The following is a 23,897-nucleotide window of genomic DNA, read 5'->3' on the forward strand; positions in this document are numbered from 1 at the left end:
TACGAAACATACCTTTCTTATGAAGACTACGCTTAGAGTTGTGTTTGATGTTCTCTCCTTTTTCAGCTTTGGAAGACTTGTGTTCATCCACATGCGCCTGGTAGCCATGTTCCTTTTCAATTTCATGTCACAAACTTCGTTTATACTCTGACCACGGACACGGTAATTTCCCAATCACCTAATACACCACATCTCACAAACCTTAGTTCAGATAAAATATGAGTTTTCAAGATAATATTTATATTTATAAACTTCGTTTGAACCACCATATCAAAAAACTCATGGTTACCCCATAAAAACTACTTTAGTTAACAACAAAATTCTGCCCGTCAGAATTTTTCAGGAATGTTTCTCTTTTTTGTAAAATATCAAAAAAATACTTTTACAACTCCAAAAATTCTGAAATTTTACGTGGGTAACTATAAGGATGTCTATTATGTTGTGTCAAAAGGGTTCATCGAATTTCCTTCTAGGTTAAGAGATAAACTAGAAACTATACAGCTGACCAAAAATTCGTTTTTGTTTTTCACTCCACAATTAACATCCATGATTCACAAACCAACCAACCATTTTCGATTATTACAAATTATAATGTTTTAAGATTGTTGGGTGCAATCAAAAACAAGGAAAAATCAAATAAGCAAAAGTTATTGATACTTAGCTCCTTTATAATGGAAGTGATCGATTTGATGAAACGGACAAGCTCCCCATATCTCCGCAACAGCAACAAGGCAAAACTTTGGAAAAACATAGTGAGTCACGTGTTCAACACTCAAGAGTGATGCTATAGCCCTCACAGAACGGATATATCCAGGATAAAACACCCTACTATACCTACTACTAGCATATGTAGTAGATGCTCAACTTGAGCTTGGCAACTCCGAAAAAACCATAAAGGAAAATCTCGAACACTTGAGAAAACAATATAAAATGTTTTTTCCCTTTGGGGTCCCTCTAAATATAGAGCAACCCCTTTCCCATAGATTTTACAAAAGTAGTGAATTTGTTTATATAATTGACAAATACAACTTAAGAAGAAAAACTTCCCGATGTGGGACTAAAAGGTTTATATAGTTTCTTAAAACTACTAAAAATTGGAAACTCCATAATGTGGGACTAAAAGGTTTATATAGTTTCTTAAAACTACTAAAAATTGGAAACTCCATAATGTGGGACTAATAAGTTTCATTCACAAAAGAAAACAATACATTATAATTTTTATTAAAACTTTAAAAAATTATTTTTTATTAATCGTTTTCCAACAAAACTTAGTCAGTATATCCAAATAACCAAAAATCAAAGACAGACACTAAACCCCTTAAAGTGACTAAACCCCTAAATATTACCTTTCCAACTCTGGAAACTTCCAAAGAAGCGAAAAAAATCCCAGACTTGGACTTTTTATCAGAAGGAGGTGCGATCGGAATACCAGCAAGTTCACTCTCCGTGGTTGTTTCCTATGTATCTATTTCTTTTTGTTCTTCTTTGTAAGTATTATTTTCTAAGGTTGATATTGTTGCTTCAATATCAGCATCATCGTATATTTCTTCTTTCTCTCAACTCCACCTTTCACTGTGTAAGGCCTTACCATCCTGTTTCTCACTTTGTCGACTGATGAAGCGGTTTCCTGGGAACTCGATGAACAAAGCAAAAATCTGATAAGGGAGATATGGGGAAAAAAATCGAGTTTTAAGGAGGGGCTATGTTTTGTATCGGGCAACCCTCAATAGGGATACCCTTTTTATATTTTAAGCGAGAGGTGCCCGTGGTAAATATATAGGGCTTACAAATAGGTCAAACAGTGTTGACCGGCTAAACCTAAACTATGGCCGTTTAATTTTATGTCTGATCGAATCAGTTATGTTCTTCAGGTTCAGGTAGGTCAGTAAAGCATCCAAGTATTTTTTGCCTATTTTTAAAAAAAAAAAACTAGTAACACCCACACAGATATTTTGGTTTTCTTATCCATTTTTCACTTTTTTGTCAGATCTCCCCACCAGAAAACAAGACTTTCATAGTCAAATATAGAAGATATTTTCTACAACAGCAACTTACAAATTTTTTTGGTTGGTTATCAGTTGTCTAATCTATTTACACAATGAGTCAAACATGAAACTTCCACGTCTCTTTTCAGAAATAAATCAGAATCTTCTCACAAAATCAAACTCCTACATCAGTGCATAACTAAAACCAACCATATCAGTAAGCTCCATTGCATTTTTTTTTGTTTATTCAATGGCTTCATTATCATCACTCCCACATTCTAGAATTTATACCAAAAATATCTTAGTTCCTTCCATGAGATCCAATTCAAGAACCCATGTTTCATTTTCTTGTGTGTGTGGTGAACCAATCGGTTTTTCAGATCCAAAAGAGAAAAAGAGTGAGAAATCGAAGGAAAATAAACAATCGTTACCGAGAATTTACGCTGATTTTGTGAAGATTGGGAGGGAACTGAAAGAAACAATGAGTCCTAAAGAGAAGGGTGATTGGAAAGATGTTCTGCTGATGTCTTTATCATTTGCTGTGTATGTTTACATTTCTCAAAAACTTGTCTGTGCTTACTGTCTTTGGAGTTCAATGCTTAAAAATCCCTGGTAAACTAAGATCACAGTTTCTGTTTGAAGAATATGGGCTCATCTTGTATTCTTTTCTCTGTGTTGCTTTTCACTTTGGTAAACAATCTGTAATAATAAATTTAAGGTGTATATAGATATTCTACAAGTACTAAGTTATTCTGCTCCATCTTGAACAATAACTCAATTAAGCTTTTCTGTTTTACCGAAAATGGTAATCAAAAATCAATCCATAGCTTCAGGGTTCAGGCTTTTACTTACTAATGTAATGCTTGAGAGCATCAAACACTCAATCCAAACAGTTTCTGCAGTCATCTTCTAGAAACACTCTAAATCTTTGATCTCCAAATGAATGACCAACATCGGTTAATCAAAGTGAGGACTGTTACATTCATCAAATCTGGGATCATAAAATCATTATGATGAGACTTCTACATAGATTTTGGTTAATCAAGTGCAAATAAAATTCAGTCAAAGCTAAAGGTGTTGGGTACTCGAACACATCATTATATTAACTGGATTTAAATTATTTGGAACCAACATGTGTACACTTACAAATGTACAACAGTGAGAGATGAGAAGAATACCGAGCTTCTGTTTTTAGCCTCGGGAGAGAATGAAGTGATACATACATTTACTCCCTGTTATTATACAGTTTTCTTATCCTCATTTTCCAACTCGCAATCAATGATTGTGAAGCTCCTGCAATACAATGGCTGTTCTTGTTGTTGCCATCTCCTTTTAAGTTTAGGTCCAGCTGCAAATTCTGATATATTTTCAATCATTTGTTCAGATGAAATCTCTTTCTTTTCAGGGCTCGGCCCGAAGATACCCTTGTAGAAATCTTTTTGCTTCTGTTTAAAAGCTTTCTCTTGCTCAACAAGCAAATGTAATTCCTTGGCTATTGCTTTCTCTTCAGGTGCATATTTACGAGCCTTGAGGAAGTCATCCCTGGCAGCATCTGTTTGCCCGAGTTCCGCCCTAGCTTTTCCTCGCCTAAACAATGCTTTTACATTCGTTTCATCCTCAGTCAACACCTGAATCCCAAAAATGAAACCTACTTAGACTTTTAGAGCCCTCGGAAGGAGTAGTCATGTGAATACAACTGTCACGAAAATGAATAGTAGACAAAACAGAAACAAGGAATGTAATATTGTGCATGGATAATTTCGCATGAGAATAAGATCATACGAGGTCATGCCAAAGGATCAAACTTCTATGAGGTTCATCTGATCAGGGTGTATATCAAATTTAAGTCCATGGCCATCTCGAAGCATCTCCATATGTGGTGTAAACAGGATATCCTATGATGGTTGCAGCATAATACATTTAAGAAAAAGGGACTGAAGTAATTCTAAACCATTGTAAGGTGCCACTCTAGTGACAAACTAAAATGGATACACGGACTTTAAAGCAACTTAAATGCCATGAAAGAATTGAACTCACAGTGCTGCAATGTATCACCGACTCTTCATAGCGCTTGAGTTTTATTAAACACATTGCCATATTGAGGTGGCATGGGGTCTTCACATCCACAACCATGGCTCGTTGCTTCCCTGATAACGGTAACATAAAATTACTCCCCATGTATGAAATCGCCTGACAAGATGAATTGACATCAGAAAAAGTTCCTATACAAACTTGGAACAAATATAAACTGAATGACAGTAAAATGACAGGGAGAAGATCATATTAACTAACCATTTTGTACTGTTCCATAGCCTCCTCCAGTTTCTCGTTCTTGAAAAAGACATTTCCTACCATCTTTCTCTGATCTGCAGCTGTGATCCTTTCCTCCACACTCATATCATTAAGAGGTTTTACCTGAAATAAGGTACAAAAAACATGTGCAATCACTACCTACAGACCTCAATATGTTTACCTGCAAACCATGTTACTATTGTTATCCCAATCTAGATTCAAGCAAACCAAAATTCAGAAACTCATTGTGCATCCATGGCTAGTAAATCTAACATTTTTTGGTCTTTGAAGGGCGTCTGCATTAGAATTGGTATGGGAAAGATTTTCTGCATGCACAAACGCAGCATGTCAGCAATGGTTTCATTATCACCATCTGAATCTGTAACATGAATGAAACATCACCAATTTTTACACTAATTCCTACAATCAGATACACAAATTATTCCACAATACAGTTTTCACCATCACAATATACATTCAGTAGCTTCGAGTGCCATATGTAGGATTGAAAATGCATTAAGACAGTATTTCCAGCCAACGATAACCTTATGATTATGAGTTTAACGCACGAGTTATTATGTGCAAGTACAAGATTTTTGGATTTAAGTTCATTTGACAGTCTTGATGAGTGACCTGCAAATATCCATTTTCTCACTACAGCAACATTTTGTACTAGTTTCACTTCTAATTCAACACTTACTCGAAACCCATTTCAGGCGAATTATTGATGAGTAAATGAAAAACCTATTGGGAGAGATTTAGAACAATTGCATAAAACAAATTTGTTTAAAATACCCTCACTGACGAAATAAATTCAAGGGTTTTAATGATGTATTACCAGCCGGCACACCCTTCATCACCGAATTAAAAAAAAAAAATCTCTTTTCCTTTCTGCAAAGATCGTCAAAATCCAGTCACATTAAAATCACAACTCAGAAAAACAATTGATCAGAAGATAATGAATAATTACTTTGTCTAATTGTGATTGAAAAAGATAAGAACAAATGAAAAAGAAATTTCAAAGACCATTTGCTCTTTGTGAAATTTACCAGAAGACTTTAGTGTTTGGGAACGTTAAGAAGCAGGAAGCCTGGAAGACAGGAGGAGGAGGAGGGAGATCGAGATGATGATGGGAGGAGGAGGAGGAGGAGACGGGAAGGGGAGTCCTGTAGTCCTCCTGGTTTCTCCTTCGAAGGAAAATTCTGAAACCTGTATTATTTTTCTATACGTGGGTCCTTGAGGACCTGACCAAGACTTGGTTAAGTGGGGGCTAAATAACCATTTGCCAGGGACTCCATGTAAACTGAAGCATTGGCCTGAAGTGATGACCCTGAAATTAGAGATCTGAATGTCGAAGCGGTTTCATGGGGTATGAAACTTGAGGCCAATACTTAAGTTTACATGGATATGTTGTTTAACGCCATTAGGATTATGGTTGTGGGAAGGATTCAAAATGAGGGATTCATGAAGTTATCCCCACAAGTACAATTCAACAGATGAATCATGAATTTTAGTTCTGCATTGTCGGCTCCTATTGAAGGAGATGGCAGCACTACTATGGCCATAATCAGAAAAGTTTAGAGATACGTCAATTATTGTTCAATCCTTGTAGCATGAACCAAAAAAACTAGACGTCTAACAAAAATAAAGCAAGAATGCAGCCAAAATTAGTCTTCTTCTGATTTTATTTCCTTTCAATCCTCTTTTTGTTACATCTCCCACTGTTGCTAGTGTTTACTGTTCTCAATAGAGAAAATTTGAGAGTCGACAACTATCACCTCCTGGCCAAAGATGAAAATGGCTTCTATACCTTTCAAATAAACTGAATTTGCTTGGCAGCAGAAGTTAGAAGTGAGTATCCCAAAACATATAATATATATCATGTTTTCAAGCTGCGATTCTTAGCCACGATGAGAGAGCGCATCTGCGATAGAATTCCTTGCTTTTTCACACAATATGTCAGGGTTGTTTCCTTCTATAGGCTTGTGAATAACAACTTTCACCACTCCAGAATGCAGTGAGGCCTCTTTTCCTACTGGCATAAGGCTGCCTGTTCCAATTAGAGTTATGGGTACAACAGGGACTCCTGTTTTTGCAGCAACGCTAAATGCACCTTTCTACACGTGAAAAGAACAAACAGAAATCAGACTTAAGAAATCCCCGGCAAGAGAAAAAGAAAAACCACAAAAAGTTTAGATGACCAGTATGAGTTCTAAAGTCGTGCACTCCTCATACATGTTGGGAGTCCTTGTTTGAAAATTTGGTGTTAGTTTTTATGACCGACAGTATAAGCAAATAGAGAATTGCAAGACAGATTCCTGTACAGGTCTCACCTTAAAAGTACCAAGTGCCCCATCTTTACTCCGAGTACCCTCTGGAAAGAAAAAGACGGATGCGCCTTTTTTTACTAGATCAATACAGCGCTTAAGACAATCCTACATCAGAACGCTAAGATAAATTTCAATCACATACATACATTTCGTGAAAAATAAAATGAAATACAACAGAAAAGAGGAGAGAAATACCAGTTGACTTCTGCTGTCCATGCGCTTCAACGGAATTGTGCCTAGAAGGTACATGGCCCATCCAATGATTGGAAATAAAAATATCGAGGTCTTGCTTATAAACTTGAAAGTTCTCCCGAGAATCAGAAGAGGATAAATATCCAAGAAGCTTTGGTGGTTGGACACATAAACAGCAGGGGTATTAGGAGCAGGCAGATTCTCTAAACCCTCAAATTCAACACTCAGAAACGGATATCCTGTTATACTTGCCCAAATCTTAGCAATAAGGTGATGCCAAGTTCTTCGATGTCGATCAAAAAGCATAACTAAAGGATGTCCAACAGCCATCAACACAAAAAGAACAACAGCACTCAAGGAAGCTACAACATAAAAACAAAGTCCTCTGATTTTGGATCCCAATTGGAACTCTGACAATCAGAAGAAAGGAAGTGTTTCAATTCGTAATTGGATGAACAAAATAAAAATCAGAAACAAAATCGCAGCAGAACAAGGTTGAGGTCAAACCAGCTGTCGGATACGCGGCACTGTGAGACCCAGCTCCAGCAAGTTCGGATCTGACAACAATATTTCTCAGGAGTTGACATTGCTTTTGCAAATTCATCCCATTATTTAGTCCAATGAAATCAGTTCTGCGGTCCAATTGGAGCCTTGCAATGACTAAACTTTTCTTTGGAAGTCCACAAGTGTTCATACGAGCAACTGGTAAAATTAAGAGAGAACAGAAAAACAAGTTTACTTTTTACAGTGAACAGAGGAAAAGGAACGGACATTTATATATGAGAAGTATAATTAGAGGAAACAAGAAGATAACAAAGAAAAAACTACGGTAAAAGAAATGCTTATCATTACCAGCTGAATATGTACTTGGCTTAGGTGGAGAACGCATGAACTTGAATGAAACATGATGGAGAGATGAAGAAGAAGAATAAGGTGTAAAACATGAAAGAACTTCCATTCTGTTACTGCGAAGTAGATACTGAATTACAAATTCATGGGTAAGAAAGAGGAAAATCCAGCGCAGACATATGATTGAGAAGTAACTTCTTCCTTCGTACAGCTTCAAGTTACATTACCTAATAGTCATCGCTAGTCACAAATCTGTTTGCACAAAGATGAAAATGCTAGGGGTGTAAGAATAGAGATGTTATTTAAGTAATTAGCTTATCAATGCTAATATTGTTAACTACAAACAGGTAATTCACTAATCCCTATATGAAAAAACAAACAATTCTAATACCCATTGAAAATCAGTTGAACTGATGTACAACCACTTCAATACCAAAGTTAGACAGATAATGTTCAAATAGATGCTAAGGCTACTATGACTGCCAGAATACCACTAATAGGTTAGGTCGCACGAAACTTTCTACAGAAAGTTCTCTTTGACAGTCAGTTTACTCTTCAAGTAAAATCATTAAGTTGGTGTCAGTACTGCTACCAACTGAGCATCTAACCATATTACCATTAACTATTAACAAACAAAATCACCATGACATTAATAAATTCAAGAAAAACTCAAAAAAAAACAAAAAAAACGACAATACCTAAATTACAGACGCTATCCAATATCATTCATTCAAGAAATTGAAATCTAATTGCAAAGGTAATTCTGTAATAAGCAATGAATGAGACGAATTACTTACAGTAGAACAACGAGATACAATTCCGAAGTCTTTGAAATAAAAATAGAAATCCGAGTATATCTCTATCGAATTAAAAGAACTCGGCTTCTATTGAGATATATGAGAGTAGTAATTTAGGGCAGAGATTTCTAGGGATTTCTCCAATTCCGATGCTTCTGCAATATTCGAGTAGACATAAACAGAGAAATGGATGGGAATGGGGTTTTACTGTTTACTGGGCACCAGGTAAAACTTAATTGGAATTTGGATCCCAGCCAAGCCAACCTTGACCGTTGGATGTTAATAGTCAACTCGCTTTGGTAAACAAAATCTAATGGATGTAAGATGGATGATTTTAATTTTACAAATTTTGCCCTGATATTTTATTTTTATTCCATTTGTGCCCCACCTTTCTTTTTGAATCCTCATATTGGGACTTAGAGAGTCAAGGTCTTTTGACCATTTTAGGGGCTTAAATACTTTGGGGAGCCAAAAACTAGATGGGGGGAGATTCAACTGACTTAAAAGTCTGATTTACCCTCTCCTCTAATCCTAACCCTCTCCCTATTCATTTCCTCTATTCTACTTCATCTTCTCAAAAACTCTCAAAAACCAAAATCAAAAACTTTTTATTCTCCATTGATTCTCAAGATGGCAGCAAGACCAAGAGTGACAAGATCCGGCCTATTGAACCCTGATTCCGAAACATGGCAAGTTATTGATGTTCCTCTTAATGGAGATGTAGTGAACCAATCTCTCCAAACACTAAATCCCTATGTGGTGAACCAATTTGTTCAAACACCTGCAAATCCTCCACAAATGACTCCTACAAGGTAAGAATCGAAAAACCCACAAGTTATTTTATCATTAGATTGAAAAAATAAGTTCGATTGATGATTTTAGGGTATTTCAAAATTCATTTCTGAAGGGTTTATGGCTGGGATATCATATCGTCCTGGCCGTCATTACAACCTAACGGTTGGGACATCACGAACTCCCAGTCGTTAACCTATTAAACGGTTAGGAAATTTTGATATCCCAACCGTTATATGTTTACACGGATGGGACTTTCCCAACCGTAAAAATCCCTGTGTTAGCTGATGTCATTTCATAGTTGAGTGTTTTCGGATGGAAATTTCCTAACCGTAACCAGTAGTTCTTGGCCGTTATCCATGTTTCCTAGTCGATTTAGAAATTACGGTTAGGTAGGGGAACATTTCCCAGCCGTAATCGCGTAAACGTCTAGGTCGTGTACATTGTTTATAGCCGAGACTTTATTTACGGTTAGGATTTCTCAGTCATCCCAGCCGATACTGTTACCACGGATGGGTTTTTGTTAGTTCCTAACCGTAATTGTATAACTCTAATTTGTTTTTCACAATTTTTAGGAACCCTCAAAAGGAAAAAGAAGCCCAGGAAATTCCAATGTGTGACATTGCTACGATGATGGCTAAGCGAGCTAAGTGGATAACCAGGGGAATACAACATAACATTAAGGAGGTCTTATATTTGGATGCAACTAACAAAAAACACTGCGTCTCAGGCTTCAGGAGTTACATAATCCAACGAGGGATGATTTATATACTGACGACGAGGATGATTGGATGAGTGGTTCTTGTTGTCCCCAAAGTTCTTATTCATCATCTTCCGACGATGTTCCCAAGAATATTTGTAAGGACCCTCAAGCTCGTCAACGCTATTAGACCGATCAAATGACAAATTAACCGATAATAACTCGATTAATGTAACACGAACGTTAATTAATAGGAACTAATATAAAAACGACGTAGATGCGAAACTAGTACCGTTGGATAGATTTTGAAAAGTTACCCGAAATGAATTACTCGAACGTATCATTCGGATACCGGATTGAGAGAATTTATCAATTGGTTTTCAGAGGGTAAAATAGTAGTTTAGTATTGTTGCCCTTGTGGCTGCACGTGTCAAAGAGAGTGGGCGTGTCATCAAATATGGTCGACCTTATCCTCAGCTGAGTCGACCGAAGAATTCAGTTTTTCTATTTCTTTCTCTTTTCTTCTTCTTCTTCTTCTTCTTCTTCTTCTTCTTCTCTTTTCCCTTCTTCTCCTGTTCTTCTTTGTCTGGCGATTCTGAGAGCTTTGAATGATGAAATTATGTTACGAGATTAGGTTATGAGATCACAGATTAGTTGTTGTGATGGTGAGGTTATCAGTAGTTGATTCAGATTCGAGAGAAGGGGGTGAGTTGGAGAAAGAAACTAGGGTTTATGAGTAATGATTTCAGTTGAGAATTTGAGTTGTGTTGAGGATGAAGTTACGCAATTAGTGATGAGTATTATGAGTTGATATCAAGGAAGAAGATTAACAGTTGATTTTCAGTTCTCGGAGAAGAATTAGAAAGTTAGGGTTTCTATAATTGATCGACAATTCGATTAAAGGTGATTAAGGAGAAGTAAGAAGATGGGTTTGTTTTTAATTGGTGTTTGATGAAAGTTGTGGAGTTGTTCTGAAGATTGATTAAGAAATTGCAGAATTAGGGTTCCTGATGTTCTTCCCCAAATTGAATTAGGGTTTGAGTAGATATGATAGTGATTTGGAGCATCAAATAGATGAAGTACGAAGGGGTAGTCGGTGGATTGATGCTGTGAAGTTGTTTAAAGAAGAAATTGAAGATTTAAATAATCAGAAACTAGGGTTCTTAGCAGATTTGGGAATTAGGGTTCCTGTTTGTAATTTTAGTTATGAACTCAATTTGAAGAAGATGAATTCAGTGGTAAGGTTCAAACAAGAGGCGGATATATGAGGTAATTGTCTTGCTGAGATAATTTAAGAAAACTATTCAATTTCATTATTGAGCTTATGTATATGATAATGAATATTGGAGTTTGTGATGGTTGTGCCGTGAATCTGGTGTTGCAGATTATTGTTATTGTTATCTCAGTTGTAGTTGTTGAAGGTTGATCGTGCAGGACAAGAATGGAGCCTTGAGCATTACAGAATATTGCATTGGTGAATGTTGAGATGATGGTTGTTGGGCTGAGGTGTAGAGGTAATTGAGATGAAGATATGTTTGTCTGAGTTGAGAGGATGAGCATAATATGAAATGGATAACTTGAATTGTAGGTGAAAGTGTGTTAAAATCTTTTTGTGGTGAAAGAAGTATGGAAAGAATGTGAACTGATATTGCAGGTGTTGTGAACTGGATTGGTTGATATGGGTATGGGTTTGGAAGTGAACTGGTGGTGTTAATGGGTAAACTGTGGATAGGAAGTTAAATCTGAATTGGAGTCTGGTGCTATTGTTGTTGTATATAATGGTGGAAGTTGTTTGGGAGTGAGCCAGTTGGTGGGCGTAGCTTGGAATTGCACCACAGTTGGTAGTAATGAACTGACATGGGGGTGGTGTTAATCTGGTGGAGAGGTTTATGCTGTATTGTGAGTCTTGGTGGTGATGTTGTAATGGTGGCAGTTTTAGTTATGACATTGTAGCTGAGCTGTAGGATATGGTTTTGGCAGTGTTGTTGATAGAAATGACTGTGTTGATTAGAGTTCAGCTGAAGTATTCTACAAAGTGGCTGCAATTGATGAATTGTGTATGTAGGAAGAGTATGGCTTGGTACTGCAATGGTAGGTAATGCTTAAATTACAATTGTATAATGAATTATGGGATTCTGTTGAATAAATGTATTGTTGAAGTGTAGATGAGAAGAGGAATCTGAATTAGTATGTTGAAATGAATCTCCTCGGTGGAAGCTTGCAACTGCGTTTGCAGGTAAAGCTAAGTTTGTAGTTGAATTTAAATCATGAAGTTTAGTTGAAATGTATATGTCGGTTTGTAGTGAGGATTATGGGAATGTAAAGATGTAAGAAGCTTTGGTTTGTTCTTTGGCTCAGTCCTGAAATGTTAGTTGTATGACTGAACATATTCAGTCTGACTTAGATTTCCTTTTTGACTCACCTGACTCACCTGAATCAGTTTAATTGACTGAGTTGATTCTTTTTGAGCGATCTGACCTAGAGACCTGACCAGTTGACTTAACCTTGACCGTACCTTGGATGTTGACCGTTAGTTGACAAATTAGACCAGGCCTTAGATTAATGGGCCGATTTAGTTGACTTGAGCTTAGAATTAGTTTTCTTAGTTTGACGTTTGGATCCTTATGGTCCGAATTAGCCTTTGGCTTCTTCTACAAAGTTGTGGATATTCATAAGATTTAGCTAATGAATTATAAAACCAATTTAATTGAATTAGTAAACTCTTAGATATGCTAAAGATAGATAATAAATGATATAAAATCATAAGTGGGCTTAGAATTATTAGATAGACTTATATAATATTTGTGTGAGCCATTTTGGCTAGAATCTTAGAATTCTTGTGTGATTAACAGTTAGTTATTAACAACGATCGATTCAAAGGATGAATCAGTGGATCGTGGATCTCGAGGTAGGCGTGGCTTGTCATCAAAAGAGGTGGGAATACGTTTGACTCTTTGGTAACCATTATTGTTTTCCTTTACAACGGTTTATATTTAACAAACTCATGTATTTCTGTTTGTGCGTTCTATGCATTGTTTAACTTGTTTTACGATGATTCTGTTGATTTCTTTTAATCTTTCCATTGCTTGAAAAGGAATTGTAATGCTTTGTTTGTCTTTATGAATTGTTTGGGAAATGAGAATTTCCACGGGTGGTATATAGGATACGCTCCTTCACATTTATACCTAGAGCTTTTAGGATATATTGGTCGACAGTTTGCGAGTTCGGAATTGTCGACATCCATATTTACGATTAGGTGTGAATTTGCGAGTTCGGAATTGCACAACCATAGTATACATTGTTTGAAGAAGGAGTTTGTCCATATACATGTTTGTTTACTTTTGTGAGGATATGCTCTTTCACATTTATACCTAGAGCTTTTATGATATATTGGTCGACAGTTTGCGAGTTCTGAATTGTCGACATCCATATTTGCGATTAGGTGTGGATTTCCGAGTTCGGAATTGCACAATCATAGTATACATTGTTTGAAGAAAGAGCTTGTCCGTATTCGTGTTTGTGTATCTCAGTGACTTGGTCACTACTTAATGTCTGAGAAAACATTATTGTTTTTCTTAATCTTGTTTATGATTACTTAGAACTTAAATGTTAATTATTCCCACTTTCAGTTTTCAGAGACAAATCAGAGTTGCGCAGCGAAAGCCACAAGTGTTAACTCCGTTAATTAGTTAACTTCTGCTATGTTTATTATGTTGTTTATTGTATCTGTAAACCAATTGACTATTGTATATGTATCATTTGAGAGAAGTTCATTATATATGTTTTGAGCGGGGTTAGTTTTGGGATAAATTTTGTAGCAGATTTCTTAATTGAATGTTTAAGTATTTGAATTAGATTCGTAGTGCCTCTTTATTTAGTTAATCTCTTGGATTAGTCAGCTGCTAGCTTAGGGGGCGCTACAATATTGGTCGTGGTGAATAAGTGGTTTATGTACTTGTTTAAGACTTTGGTTTAGTATGTCCATCTTCATAGCTTTTAACATTTAAGACTTTGATTTAGTATATTTTCGTGGATTTAGCTTGTTTTTAGTAATTGGATATTAATGTACCTTGAATGAATGGATACTAGTGTTTTAATTATCTATCAGAGAACGCAATTTACTAACAATCCAGAGTAAAAAACGGGTGGGTAACCAATCGTGAAATGAAGTTACGGCTAGAGTTACTAGCCGTATATTAGTTTACGTCCAGCAATATCAGCCGTAAACCTGACATTGCCCAGAAATACGGGTGGGATTCCCAGCCGTAATTCTGCGAAAAAAATAATTTACTAGTTCATTGAGCATTACGGGTTGAATTGCCAGATGTAGTAATGTGAATTGGTAATCACGGTTGGGTTTTCAGGCCGTTACTTTGTGAACGGTTATGTTTTCCAGCCGTTGTTTAGTTCACGGTCAGGTATTCCCAGCCGTTTTTATTAAACGGCTAGGTCGTGCTAGCGTAAAACCTGGCCATAATGATTGATTCAAAATTAGTTTTTTTAAAACATATGATACAACTAGATTAAAATGTTCATTTATAATGAGTGATTCAAAAAATAAAGGCTCGCATCACATTCAAAAAACAAAGGTTCACACCACATTCATACAAAGGTTCATATGATCACCACCCTTCAAAGTAACATTGTTATCATAGGAGATGGAATGAATCACGCACTGAAATGCGTTGGCGAGTAGATAGCCACATATTGGCATTCTCATCGAATATTCAATTGTCAATTTAGCGTTGCCCTTTAAACGTCGTTCAAATGCTTCGAACCTCTCTTTTAGCACCGCCTCCGTTGCCCTCTTCCTCGTTGTTTTTGGCTTATACTCACTACCCTTCTTCCAATGGCTCTCATACTTTCCACTACACTCGCATACCATTTGAAAGCTGGTGGGAGTAACTTGTTTATTCTGGACTATGATGCACATATTTTTCATCCCTTGTTCTTGAGCCCACTTCTTTGCATCTTTCTTATGTTTCCACTCATAGTTGTTTGCATAGTGAGCACTTGTGTCCTCGGAAACTTGCACCGGTGGCGGTTGGTCTTCTATAACCACCTCTTGGTCTTCCACCGGAATGTACGGTACAATCTATAACAAAATTAAATATGTCACATCATTTGATAAAAGAAATACACAGAAACGGCTAGGTCGATATTCAATACCTAGCCGTGAGTAACTAAACGGCTAGGTAGAAAGGTAACATTAGAACCGTAATATTATTTACGTCTGGGTCGACTAGAGATATCATATCCGTCAGGTAATAAACGGCTGGGTCCGCCCATGGTCCCATCCGTAAAAGGTTTACGCATAGGATTTCTTGGCTGTTTATTTCCCTGTTTTTGGATGAGTCTGATTTCGGTTTAGAAATCCATCCGTAAAACTATGAACGGTTGGGAAACCCAGCCGGCACCTTCAATTTGTTGGGTAACCCAGCTGGCGGCTGGAAAACTAGGGTTTTCGAAAGTAAAAAATTGAAAATTCTACCCATTCTGAGCTTAAGAACTGAAATTGGAGCCAGAATAGAGGGTATACCTGGTAATCTTGAGCATCAGTTTCTTCGATTTCTTCTTCTTCTTGGGTTGGTCCTTCGAAATCATAATAAGGTTCATAAGGGTTATTTTGAGTTTGAGAAAAAAAATCATGATTTTCTGAAAAATCAGCAAAGAACTGATCGTTGTTGATGGGTATTAATATGTTATCATATTTGGAAAATGAAGGGTCACCTACATCAAAAGTTTTGCTTGAACTCATTTACAAAAAAAAAATTCCAATTTTCCCTCTGATTTTCTTTTGTTTTGATTTTCAGTTTCATCACTTCACTTAAAGAGGTGAATTAGTCTTAATCGATTTGTTAATCATGTTTTATTATCTAAAATCATACGGGATCATATAAGTCTTTATATAAATATATGATGAGGAGTGTCCCCAATTGATATTTGGTGACCCTAAAAAGCCCCCAAAAAACTTGACTTTCTAAGCCCAAAAATAGGATTCTTCTTTTTTCCAGGCCCGGACCCTGGACAAGGAACTAACCAGTAAAAAGGTCGAAGGGAAGACGATAAAAAGGAAAAGAGAACTATAAAAACTAGGACACTTCAACACTCATTTCGTGTGTCAAAAATCAAATACAATGCTTAAAATGTTAAGAACCAGGATACAACAGTGAGAAAAACATTTTCCTTCCAAATTGCTGGAGTAAAAGAGATCAAAATAGTACATTTAAGGCCATAAGTGAAATTTTTCTGTACAGACATTGTTAATAATGAAAAGGATTTCTACCCTGCTGAAACTAATAGTACTTCTGAACAATATAACCTATGGTACCTGAAAAGCTGTATCGGTGTGTGTATGCAATGAAGAAGACTAAAAGATGCGAACAATTTCGACCTGTAAAAACTTAAGTCCACGGTAGTTGAAATATTTACGGTTTTCTTGAGAAGGCGACAAGTATCATGTAAAATCTTGTCATCAAAAAATAAATAATAAGTATCACGTGATCCCTGAGAAGGCTCTATCAGGCACTGGTATCATTTCCATTACCATGAACAAGGTTTCTTATTGTAGATTTCATCTGTAACAGCAATTCATTGGCTTCAGATTCCATCCTCATTTTTCTATCCAGGAGGTCGCGGTGTTCTCTTTCTAAAACTTGAAGATCTCCTAGCTTTTGTTTCCGTCTTTCCTCAGCTTCAACCAAGCACAGGTTTGTTATGCGGCTCCTGTACTCCTCTTCTATCTTTTCATTCTTAGCAATAGCAGCACGTTTTAGGCCTTGAGCTTCTTCTCTTGCATTGTCTGCTCGTTCTTGGAACATCTTACCCTCGGCCTTCTTAATCCGCAGAATGCTCTCTAACTTGACTAAGATAGGGTTCATATCAGCATTAATTCCTAATTCCATATGAGTATTCCAATCTTCTCTACTCTCAACTACATGTGCCCTAGAAGCAGTTTCTACACGAGGAGAAGCCGTTTCAATAGGAGCAGAAGCTGCCAACCACTCGGCTTCTTGGATTGGACCGAGACCCCCGCCGCTACTCCCTTTTCCTGGGTTTTTAAGGGGTGGTTCCCTTGTAGAGAACGTTAAACTGTTGCTCAGCTTCACATCAATTTCTGTGGCCAAAAGAGAAAACATTAATGCAGCAACCTCACAGTTTAGATATAAGAAGTTGGATCTACGATATTTGTACTATTATCAGTATGAATTATCAGTTTTTATTCACTTGAAGCAAAAGTTATATAAGAATTAAGTACTTTAATGATCTGCACAAACAAATAACTCAATGCTAACATTAAATAGTGTCAAAACAACAAGCAGTTCACATGAAAGTTTGCACCCATTTTTACCTGCTTACAGGTTTGTATAATGTCTGTTTCTTTTCTAGGGGTTTAGGCTCTTACGCCCCTCCTTTTTGTTATACTCATTAATTATCAATAAACCCTTTTGGAGTTGCTTAAGAAAAGAAGAAATGCTTCTCATAATGGATTTTACAGAACTACAATTAGGAATTTAGAAGTTAATCCCATTTGTTTCACACACCATACTGAACACACGAAGAAAAAATACAACCAATTCATAAAAAGTAGCTTTAAGCAACACTATGTTCCAAGAATTTAAAAATAATCAATCATTCTCTGGCAACAACAAAAAGTACCAAAAAGCCGTCCACAGAAATTCGCAGCAAACTGCTTGGCTGGTTGGAGGCACAACAAAGTACAAGAATATCCTTCTCCACACATATATGCTCTAATGAGACCATGAAGGGGATGCTCTAATGAGACTATGAAGGGGATACATGTACAATCGTACTTGGAGATATTATGTTGGTAAACCCATATGATAGCTTATCTTTCAGTAATGTGGTATTATTCTAGCTTTAATTGACAACTCCAAATACATAACTATTGAGAAAAAGATGAACCAGATGGCTTAGAGAACTGAACTTCATGGATGTCTGGAAGCAAACACTTGTGAATAACACTGGGTTCTCTGGTTAGTAGGAAAAATCTTATCCAGCTACTTTGAACAAGAACGAAGTTCAAATTATGGATGGACACAACAAACAGACCCAGTTATGACATAGGTATACAATTCCTTGTGATTTTTCTTCCTACCTTCTTTCTTGTTTGGAGTTGTTTTAAGTAGCATATAAGGACATTTATGAAAATGCCCAAAAAAATAAATAATACATAACAAGGAGTTTTAGAACCATGGGAAGCATGCAAAGCATCCAACTGAAAAACATTGCATATGGATCCAGCATTATCTAAAGTAGAGTCCAACAAGTAAAAGTGGAGAGATTACCAGTCAAGAACCTCATAATAAAACTGTAGACCTCGGAAAGATTGGACTTATTTTCCAGTCTTGGCAACAGGCGACTGGCAATGTCATGCATTTTTCTCCCACGCCAATCATTGCTGGTAGCGAAGATTCTCTTCACATGTTTGAGTTCCTTGGAAAACGTCCCGGCTTCCCATTTCTTGGCACAAGTTTTGAATACTTCTTCAACAAAGCCAAACATCTCAGAAGGATGATCACAGGCAACACAATGATATTGCATCTCTGTCCCTCCATAACCACCAGTGACACTCCGCCCGTTCCTTATAAAAGATTCTCTTAGTGCACAATCCGTATGACACCAATGATAGCACACATCACAGCCAACCCAACTACAGGTATTCCATGCCATGTCAAATTTTGAGCACACAAGACACATACAAGCACTGCAAAACCCATTCTTCTGCAAGCAGATTTTGCAATCACACTTATTTACAGGAATCAGACTACGACAAGCAGGGTTTCGACATTTCATATTGAGAAAAATATCAGCTAAATCAGAAATAGGCATGTCATTAGAAAGCTGAAGAAAATCGTGCACGTTAGTTTTAAGAGCCACCAGTATCTCCAACTGAACACGATGGGATTTTAATAGTGTCTCCAATGTAATATCAGACCTCTTCTGGAGTACTTTCTGTAACGGCCCATACTTATCTTTATGCATCATCATTTCATATGCGATATTCTTTAAATATGCTATAGACTGCTCTGTCATTTCGGGAAATCTACTAGCCATCACTTGTATAGGCTCTGAAACTATCATGGCAATGATCTTCTCGCCAAAACAGGTTCCATTCATCACAAGCTTCTGTTCGAACTCCCTTTGCCTATCACTTCTGATTACACTACGACTACTTGTTTCTCTCAGTAAACGCTTTTTGTTACTATACTCTAACCTGGTGTTTTGAGAACCCATACTGCCGGTAAGCCTTGCATCATGATGCTGTCTTGACTGTAATCCAGATAACTGTCTCGACAGACTTGATTGTGGATCCAGCCAAACAGGTACTCTGCTGCTGCTCCACTCAGAAACCTTATGCTTCTGTCGCCGTGATTCTTGAGGATTCAAATTGCCTTGGGATGTTTGAGGTCCATGAGGTGAACCATTTCCACTCAGTAACATTCTGTGATAAAGCGGAACTTCCTTTCGTTTAGGATCAAATAAATACTGTTCCCGCCATGTGCTGGGAGAAGCCTGATCAACCCTTTGAAAGATAGGATGGCTTCCAACAGATTGTTCATAGTCAAGGGAATTATGGGTCATTGAAAAGCTTGGATTGTGAAGAAACGTCTGAGAACCAGAAATGGACATTGATGTTGTAAATGCATCAGAGCTTTGATGTAATGTGGTTGGAAAAGATTGAGCATTCCTTGGATAACTAGGCAAACTAGAATGTGGGATTGGATCAACGGGAGCCAGTGGTAATGAAACACTAGGCAACCCTAAGCAAAGCTCAAGTGGCTCACTTTTCAGCTTCTCATTTATATGTTTATTAACAAGAGGGCTGGGGAACAGCTCAAAACCCCTACTACTCGGTCCCTCCACAGCATCATCTCTGGAAGACAGCAAATCCCTTTCCGTCCACCGACCAACTTTATGAATATTAGTAGCTTCAACTGAAGGAGAAACTGCCAAACTCTTACCTTTGTCAATGGTGTCGTTTATAAGCGTCAGTGTTACATCAGGCGCTCTGTTTTCCACTGCAGCTTCGTTAACTGAACCGACCAAATTCACCTCCTCAGCCTTGATTTCTAGATCAACAATTGTCCCCACACTCTGTAGTTCCTTGAACGGCAACAATTTCATCGTACTTTCCCCTTCATTTTCTATCTCTTTATCCGGGTTTTTAAGTTTTCCATTTGTTGTGGGTACACACTCAATTTCTGGGATCACACTTCCTTCCAACTCAACTGCTTTTTCTTCGTCTTCTTCTCTACTCCCACCAATTCCGTTAACGGAATTGCTATCAGAATAAGGTAACACACCTATTTCCCTCACAGTACAAGGCCATGTAAACAACCCTGGAATTTCTTCCTTTAAGTTAACATCACTAGTGCCTTCTGACGTATCTCCCAACGTAGATTCTGAGTCTGTTATGTCTGGATCAATCTGGTTCTTGGAGTTATCTGCAACAAGAATCTCAGGTATACATCTAGGTAGTAGTTTTTGTTCTGGTTCAGGGGGTTTAGGCTTTTTTATGGATTCACTTTCAGGTATAGATTCCAGCTCCCCTTCCTCCCTTTCACTGCTATTACCACTCTCACTCCGTACTTCATCATTCTTCTTCATTTCCACACTCTTGGGTTGCTCACAACTTGATTCTTTCAACCTTGGAGGAGACTTAACAACATTCGTTGATGATCCCCGTGGAGAATTAACAACATTTGTCGATGATCTCAGTGGAGATCTAAAAACAATTTTCAATGACCCCTGTGGAGATTTAACAGCATTTGCCAGCGACCCCTGCGGAGATTTAACAGCATATGCAGACGATCCCTGTGGAGATTTAGTAACATCTCTCAACGTTTTATGTGGAGATTTAACAACATTTGTTGATGATCCCAGTGGAGATTTAATAACAACTGTTAGCGACCGCTGCGGAGATTTAACAGCATTTTCTGATGATCCCTGCAGAGATTTAGTAACATCTCTCGACGATCCCTTCGGAGAATTAACAGCATTTGCCGAGGATCCTTGCGGAGATTTAATAACATCTCTCGACGATCGCTTTGGAGATTTAACAACATCTCTCAACGAACCCTGCGGACATTCAACAACATCTATTGACAACCACTTCTCACAATTCACATTTACTCTATCTTCGGAAGCAATCTGACTGTTTTTAGTTCCTCTATTCAAATCTGAAGAATGTCTTGGAACTGCATCAGAATCTTTGTTTACATTTGATTTTCGCCATGAAAGGACATTGGTTTCTTCTTGTCTAGATGAAACGCCTCCTTCTATCCGTAATCGATTTCTTTTTGACCTAATTCCTTTTGGATGGTCACTTGTAAACCCAAAAATACTATCTGATCGATAAGAATGAGAACTATCTCCGCCAGCACAAACATTTTCAGGTGAAGAAACTGGAGATCCTCTATATCTGTCTCTCTCATTGTCCCTATCACTACAATTTCTGTATCTATCAAAGTTCTTTTTACTGCTCGTATGGTTGAAACCATCAGAATCATGATTTGTTCGTTCTTTAAAAGATCTAGAAACTTTGCGTCCATCATCTATAGACCTACCCTTTGAGGAAGAAGATGATAATCCTTTTCGTCCATTATCATAAAGTTTTCTGAGCGATGACGATTTTCTAAGTGATGACGACCGACCAAGATCCTGATCCCTTCTTCTTCTATCTCTAACTCTTCCTTCATCACTCCCATAAACGTAATCAAGATCATCATCTGAAGATTTTAATCTCTTCATTTCTAATAGATAGAAGCACTCAGTTAAGTTTGAAAATTTCTATGCATTTGATATAAGAGATTGATATTATGAATAAGGTCAAATTATACAACTGATTCCACTCCAACCTAAGACCTGCAAGTAAAGTCCAGGCACATAAATCACCACACCTGAAATAAACAAATTACATGACATTATTACTAAGATGATGAACAATTCTTAAACTGCAGGGAATCATAAAAAGAGATACTAACAGCTGACAGTAGATCACATGACCCATTATGATCCCAAATCAAGTAGAATGAAATTTCTCATTTTACAAATTGGCAACACTCACGATAAAACCTAACAAGATCTTTCTGAATAACATAAAAGGGGAAATCAGGAATAAAGAAATCTGTAACATACAAATGAATATAATTAGGTTTAAGAAAAATCAGCTCCCACGGATTAATTTGTAATTTGTTTTATTTTTCATTGTAATTAGGTATCGGGTTATGAATTTGAGATTTGTTCATTGGAATATAGAAATCAAAGGAAACTAAATTCAATCTTAATGATAGTGATTTGTGATGCCCCAGCAATAACATAACTCAAGTAAAAACAACTGACCTTTTCGCCTGTTATGAAACTTGAAATGAGTTGTGTTGATGTATTATTGGCTTCATTGAAACTTTATAAGAAAAATACTCTTTCTGCCTGCAAAAAAAAAGAAGATTGACCAGAAGATGATAATAAATCTCGTAAACAAAAGTAAACGAAAGGCTCGAATCATTTTGCCAGAAATTTTCAATACCATTTTGATTCTGCTACCAGAAGACTCAGACTCAGGAGGATTTGGGATAGTTAAGCTGCTGCAGTGCAACGATGGAGTCGTTTGTGATCAAATAGAGTACCAGGGCGGAGGAGGGAAAGAAATTCGTCATCCTTTAGTTTTTCCATCAACCATTTTGACAAACATAGCTAAATCCTAGTAGTATTTAATAATGGGGTGGGTGGGACACACAACCATTTCGTTGTCGATGGTGGCGAGCCAAACGTGTTCCTATCAAGAGATCGACCCTGTAATGTTTTCGAGACAGGTTTGCTTAAAATTGTACTAGTACATTAAATTTCATATTAATAAGAGGGTGTTTGGCAAAAAAAAGAAAGAAAGTAGTTTTCAGAAGAAGCAAGGAGCAAAGTATCTTTGCTTTCCAAGCTGATTTTTAACGTTTTGACTGAAATCAGATTTCTATCCAAACTAAAAATGTTATTAACTTCTCCGATGTAATTCTGAGAAGTCAAAAACTGGATAAAATTAGTTTGGCAGCTTTCTTTAAGTGTGGTCTGTTTTGGATATGCGTGGAGCTGTCGGTAGTTTCACTATTCTTTAGTGTTTGGATCTCGACTATTTTTATAGAGCAACTTCCAGACACTTGTGATTATGTGCTTAAACCAATTTGTACAAGTCCTGATCCAAAATCTCTGAGCTATGCCAGAAATACAAGATTTTCTTTTTTTGTTTTGTTTTGACGAGAAGATTCCAATATTTTACTCCCTCCATTCTTTTTTAATAGACCAGTTTTGTTTTTAGCGAAATTTAAGGAAATTAAGAGAACTAATCATTGAAAGTGGTTCTCATGACACTTGTCAATAAAAGAAGTGAAGTGAAATGGTCCCCATGACACTTGTTAGCAAAAGAAGTAAAGTGAAGTGGTCCACATGACACTTGTCATCAAAAAAAGTTAAGAGAAAAGTGGTCCCAAAAAATTAAAATAACATTTGACTTTCCCAATTAGGAAACTGGCCTATTTTTTTGAAACTTTTATTTATAGAAACTGGCCTATTAAAAAAGAACGGAGGGAGTACTAAATATGAACTTCTCTGGGGTAAGAAGTCCCCAAATAATCATCACAAAATTGGTCAAAAAGACCAAAAGCAAGAATTTCTGGGTGAAATAGATTTATAGGTTTAGATACTGTTTATATAGCCAAAAATCAGAAATATACTGTTTAAATAACCAATTTGGTTATTTCACCCAGAATATTTTTTATGAATTAATTGGAACAGACCAATATGTCTGTATCTTCTTCAAATGTTTACTGGATTGGAGAACAAAGAGTAATCTGCAAAACAAAAAAACAGAGTACAACAAAAAAACAGAGTACAATAAAAAAAAACAGAATTAATTGTTCTGTTTTACGAATTAATTGCAAGCAAAACA

At 36.8% G+C, this 23,897-nt stretch overlaps 3 protein-coding genes and 1 long non-coding RNA gene across 5 annotated transcripts; 1 reads left to right on the top strand and 3 right to left on the bottom strand.

Moving 5' to 3' along the window:
- Nucleotides 1-3,062: 3,062 nt before the first annotated feature.
- On the bottom strand, nucleotides 3,063-5,502 carry LOC113322059 (peptidyl-prolyl cis-trans isomerase FKBP42-like). Of its 2 annotated transcripts, XM_026570073.1 has the most exons (6): nucleotides 5,327-5,502; nucleotides 5,116-5,168; nucleotides 4,551-4,603; nucleotides 4,278-4,400; nucleotides 4,023-4,175; nucleotides 3,063-3,613 (listed from the first exon to the last, which is right to left on the bottom strand). In XM_026570073.1, exons 2-6 carry the CDS (start codon nucleotides 5,132-5,134, stop codon nucleotides 3,224-3,226), a joined length of 738 nt encoding a protein of 245 aa, XP_026425858.1. In that variant the 5' UTR covers nucleotides 5,135-5,168; nucleotides 5,327-5,502; the 3' UTR covers nucleotides 3,063-3,223. The 2 variants fall into 2 exon arrangements, with proteins under 2 accessions (XP_026425858.1, XP_026425859.1); XM_026570074.1 differs by lacking the exon at nucleotides 4,551-4,603 and having other exon boundaries at nucleotides 3,128-3,613; nucleotides 5,327-5,498.
- Nucleotides 5,503-5,844: 342 nt separating this feature from the next.
- Nucleotides 5,845-8,640, bottom strand: LOC113322058 (1-acyl-sn-glycerol-3-phosphate acyltransferase 1, chloroplastic-like). The gene is made up of 6 exons (XM_026570072.1): nucleotides 8,446-8,640; nucleotides 7,652-7,900; nucleotides 7,307-7,501; nucleotides 6,803-7,209; nucleotides 6,611-6,712; nucleotides 5,845-6,394 (listed from the first exon to the last, which is right to left on the bottom strand). The coding sequence occupies exons 2-6, from the start codon at nucleotides 7,755-7,757 to the stop codon at nucleotides 6,179-6,181; spliced, it is 1,026 nt and encodes a 341-aa protein (XP_026425857.1). The 5' UTR covers nucleotides 7,758-7,900; nucleotides 8,446-8,640; the 3' UTR covers nucleotides 5,845-6,178.
- A 1,799-nt stretch (nucleotides 8,641-10,439) lies between these two features.
- LOC113322060 lies at nucleotides 10,440-12,303 on the top strand. Its single transcript, XR_003346934.1, has 2 exons — nucleotides 10,440-11,206; nucleotides 11,322-12,303. It is a non-coding gene; the product is annotated as an uncharacterized LOC113322060 (long non-coding RNA).
- Nucleotides 12,304-16,107: 3,804 nt separating this feature from the next.
- On the bottom strand, nucleotides 16,108-22,752 carry LOC113321201 (protein OBERON 4-like). Its single transcript, XM_026569079.1, has 4 exons — nucleotides 22,488-22,752; nucleotides 22,304-22,390; nucleotides 18,247-21,861; nucleotides 16,108-17,054 (listed from the first exon to the last, which is right to left on the bottom strand). Exons 3-4 carry the CDS (start codon nucleotides 21,710-21,712, stop codon nucleotides 16,459-16,461), a joined length of 4,062 nt encoding a protein of 1,353 aa, XP_026424864.1. The 5' UTR covers nucleotides 21,713-21,861; nucleotides 22,304-22,390; nucleotides 22,488-22,752; the 3' UTR covers nucleotides 16,108-16,458.
- Nucleotides 22,753-23,897: the final 1,145 nt, after the last annotated feature.

The sequence above is a fragment of the Papaver somniferum genome, chromosome 11 (assembly GCF_003573695.1).
Source record: "Papaver somniferum cultivar HN1 chromosome 11, ASM357369v1, whole genome shotgun sequence".
In the NCBI taxonomy this organism is placed as follows: Eukaryota; Viridiplantae; Streptophyta; class Magnoliopsida; order Ranunculales; family Papaveraceae; genus Papaver; species Papaver somniferum.

Bases quoted from the DNA above. Each gene is read 5' to 3' on its own strand.
- LOC113322059 (XM_026570073.1), bottom strand. The intron at 4,401-4,550 runs GTTAGATTTACT...ACCTTATTTCAG, and splicing joins CCCTTCAAAGACCAAAAAAT to GTAAAACCTCTTAATGATAT. The intron at 4,176-4,277 runs GTTAGTTAATAT...TCATCTTGTCAG, and splicing joins CTATGGAACAGTACAAAATG to GCGATTTCATACATGGGGAG.
- LOC113322058 (XM_026570072.1), bottom strand. From the start codon at position 7,757: ATGGAAGTTCTTTCATGTTTTACACCTTATTCTTCTTCTTCATCTCTC. The intron at 7,502-7,651 runs GTAATGATAAGC...TAATTTTACCAG, and splicing joins GCCAAGTACATATTCAGCTG to TTGCTCGTATGAACACTTGT. The intron at 7,210-7,306 runs GTTTGACCTCAA...TCTGATTGTCAG, and splicing joins TGCCGCGTATCCGACAGCTG to AGTTCCAATTGGGATCCAAA.
- LOC113321201 (XM_026569079.1), bottom strand. From the start codon at position 21,712: ATGAAGAGATTAAAATCTTCAGATGATGATCTTGATTACGTTTATGGG. The intron at 17,055-18,246 runs GTAATCTCTCCA...TTTTGGCCACAG, and splicing joins TATTATGAGGTTCTTGACTG to AAATTGATGTGAAGCTGAGC.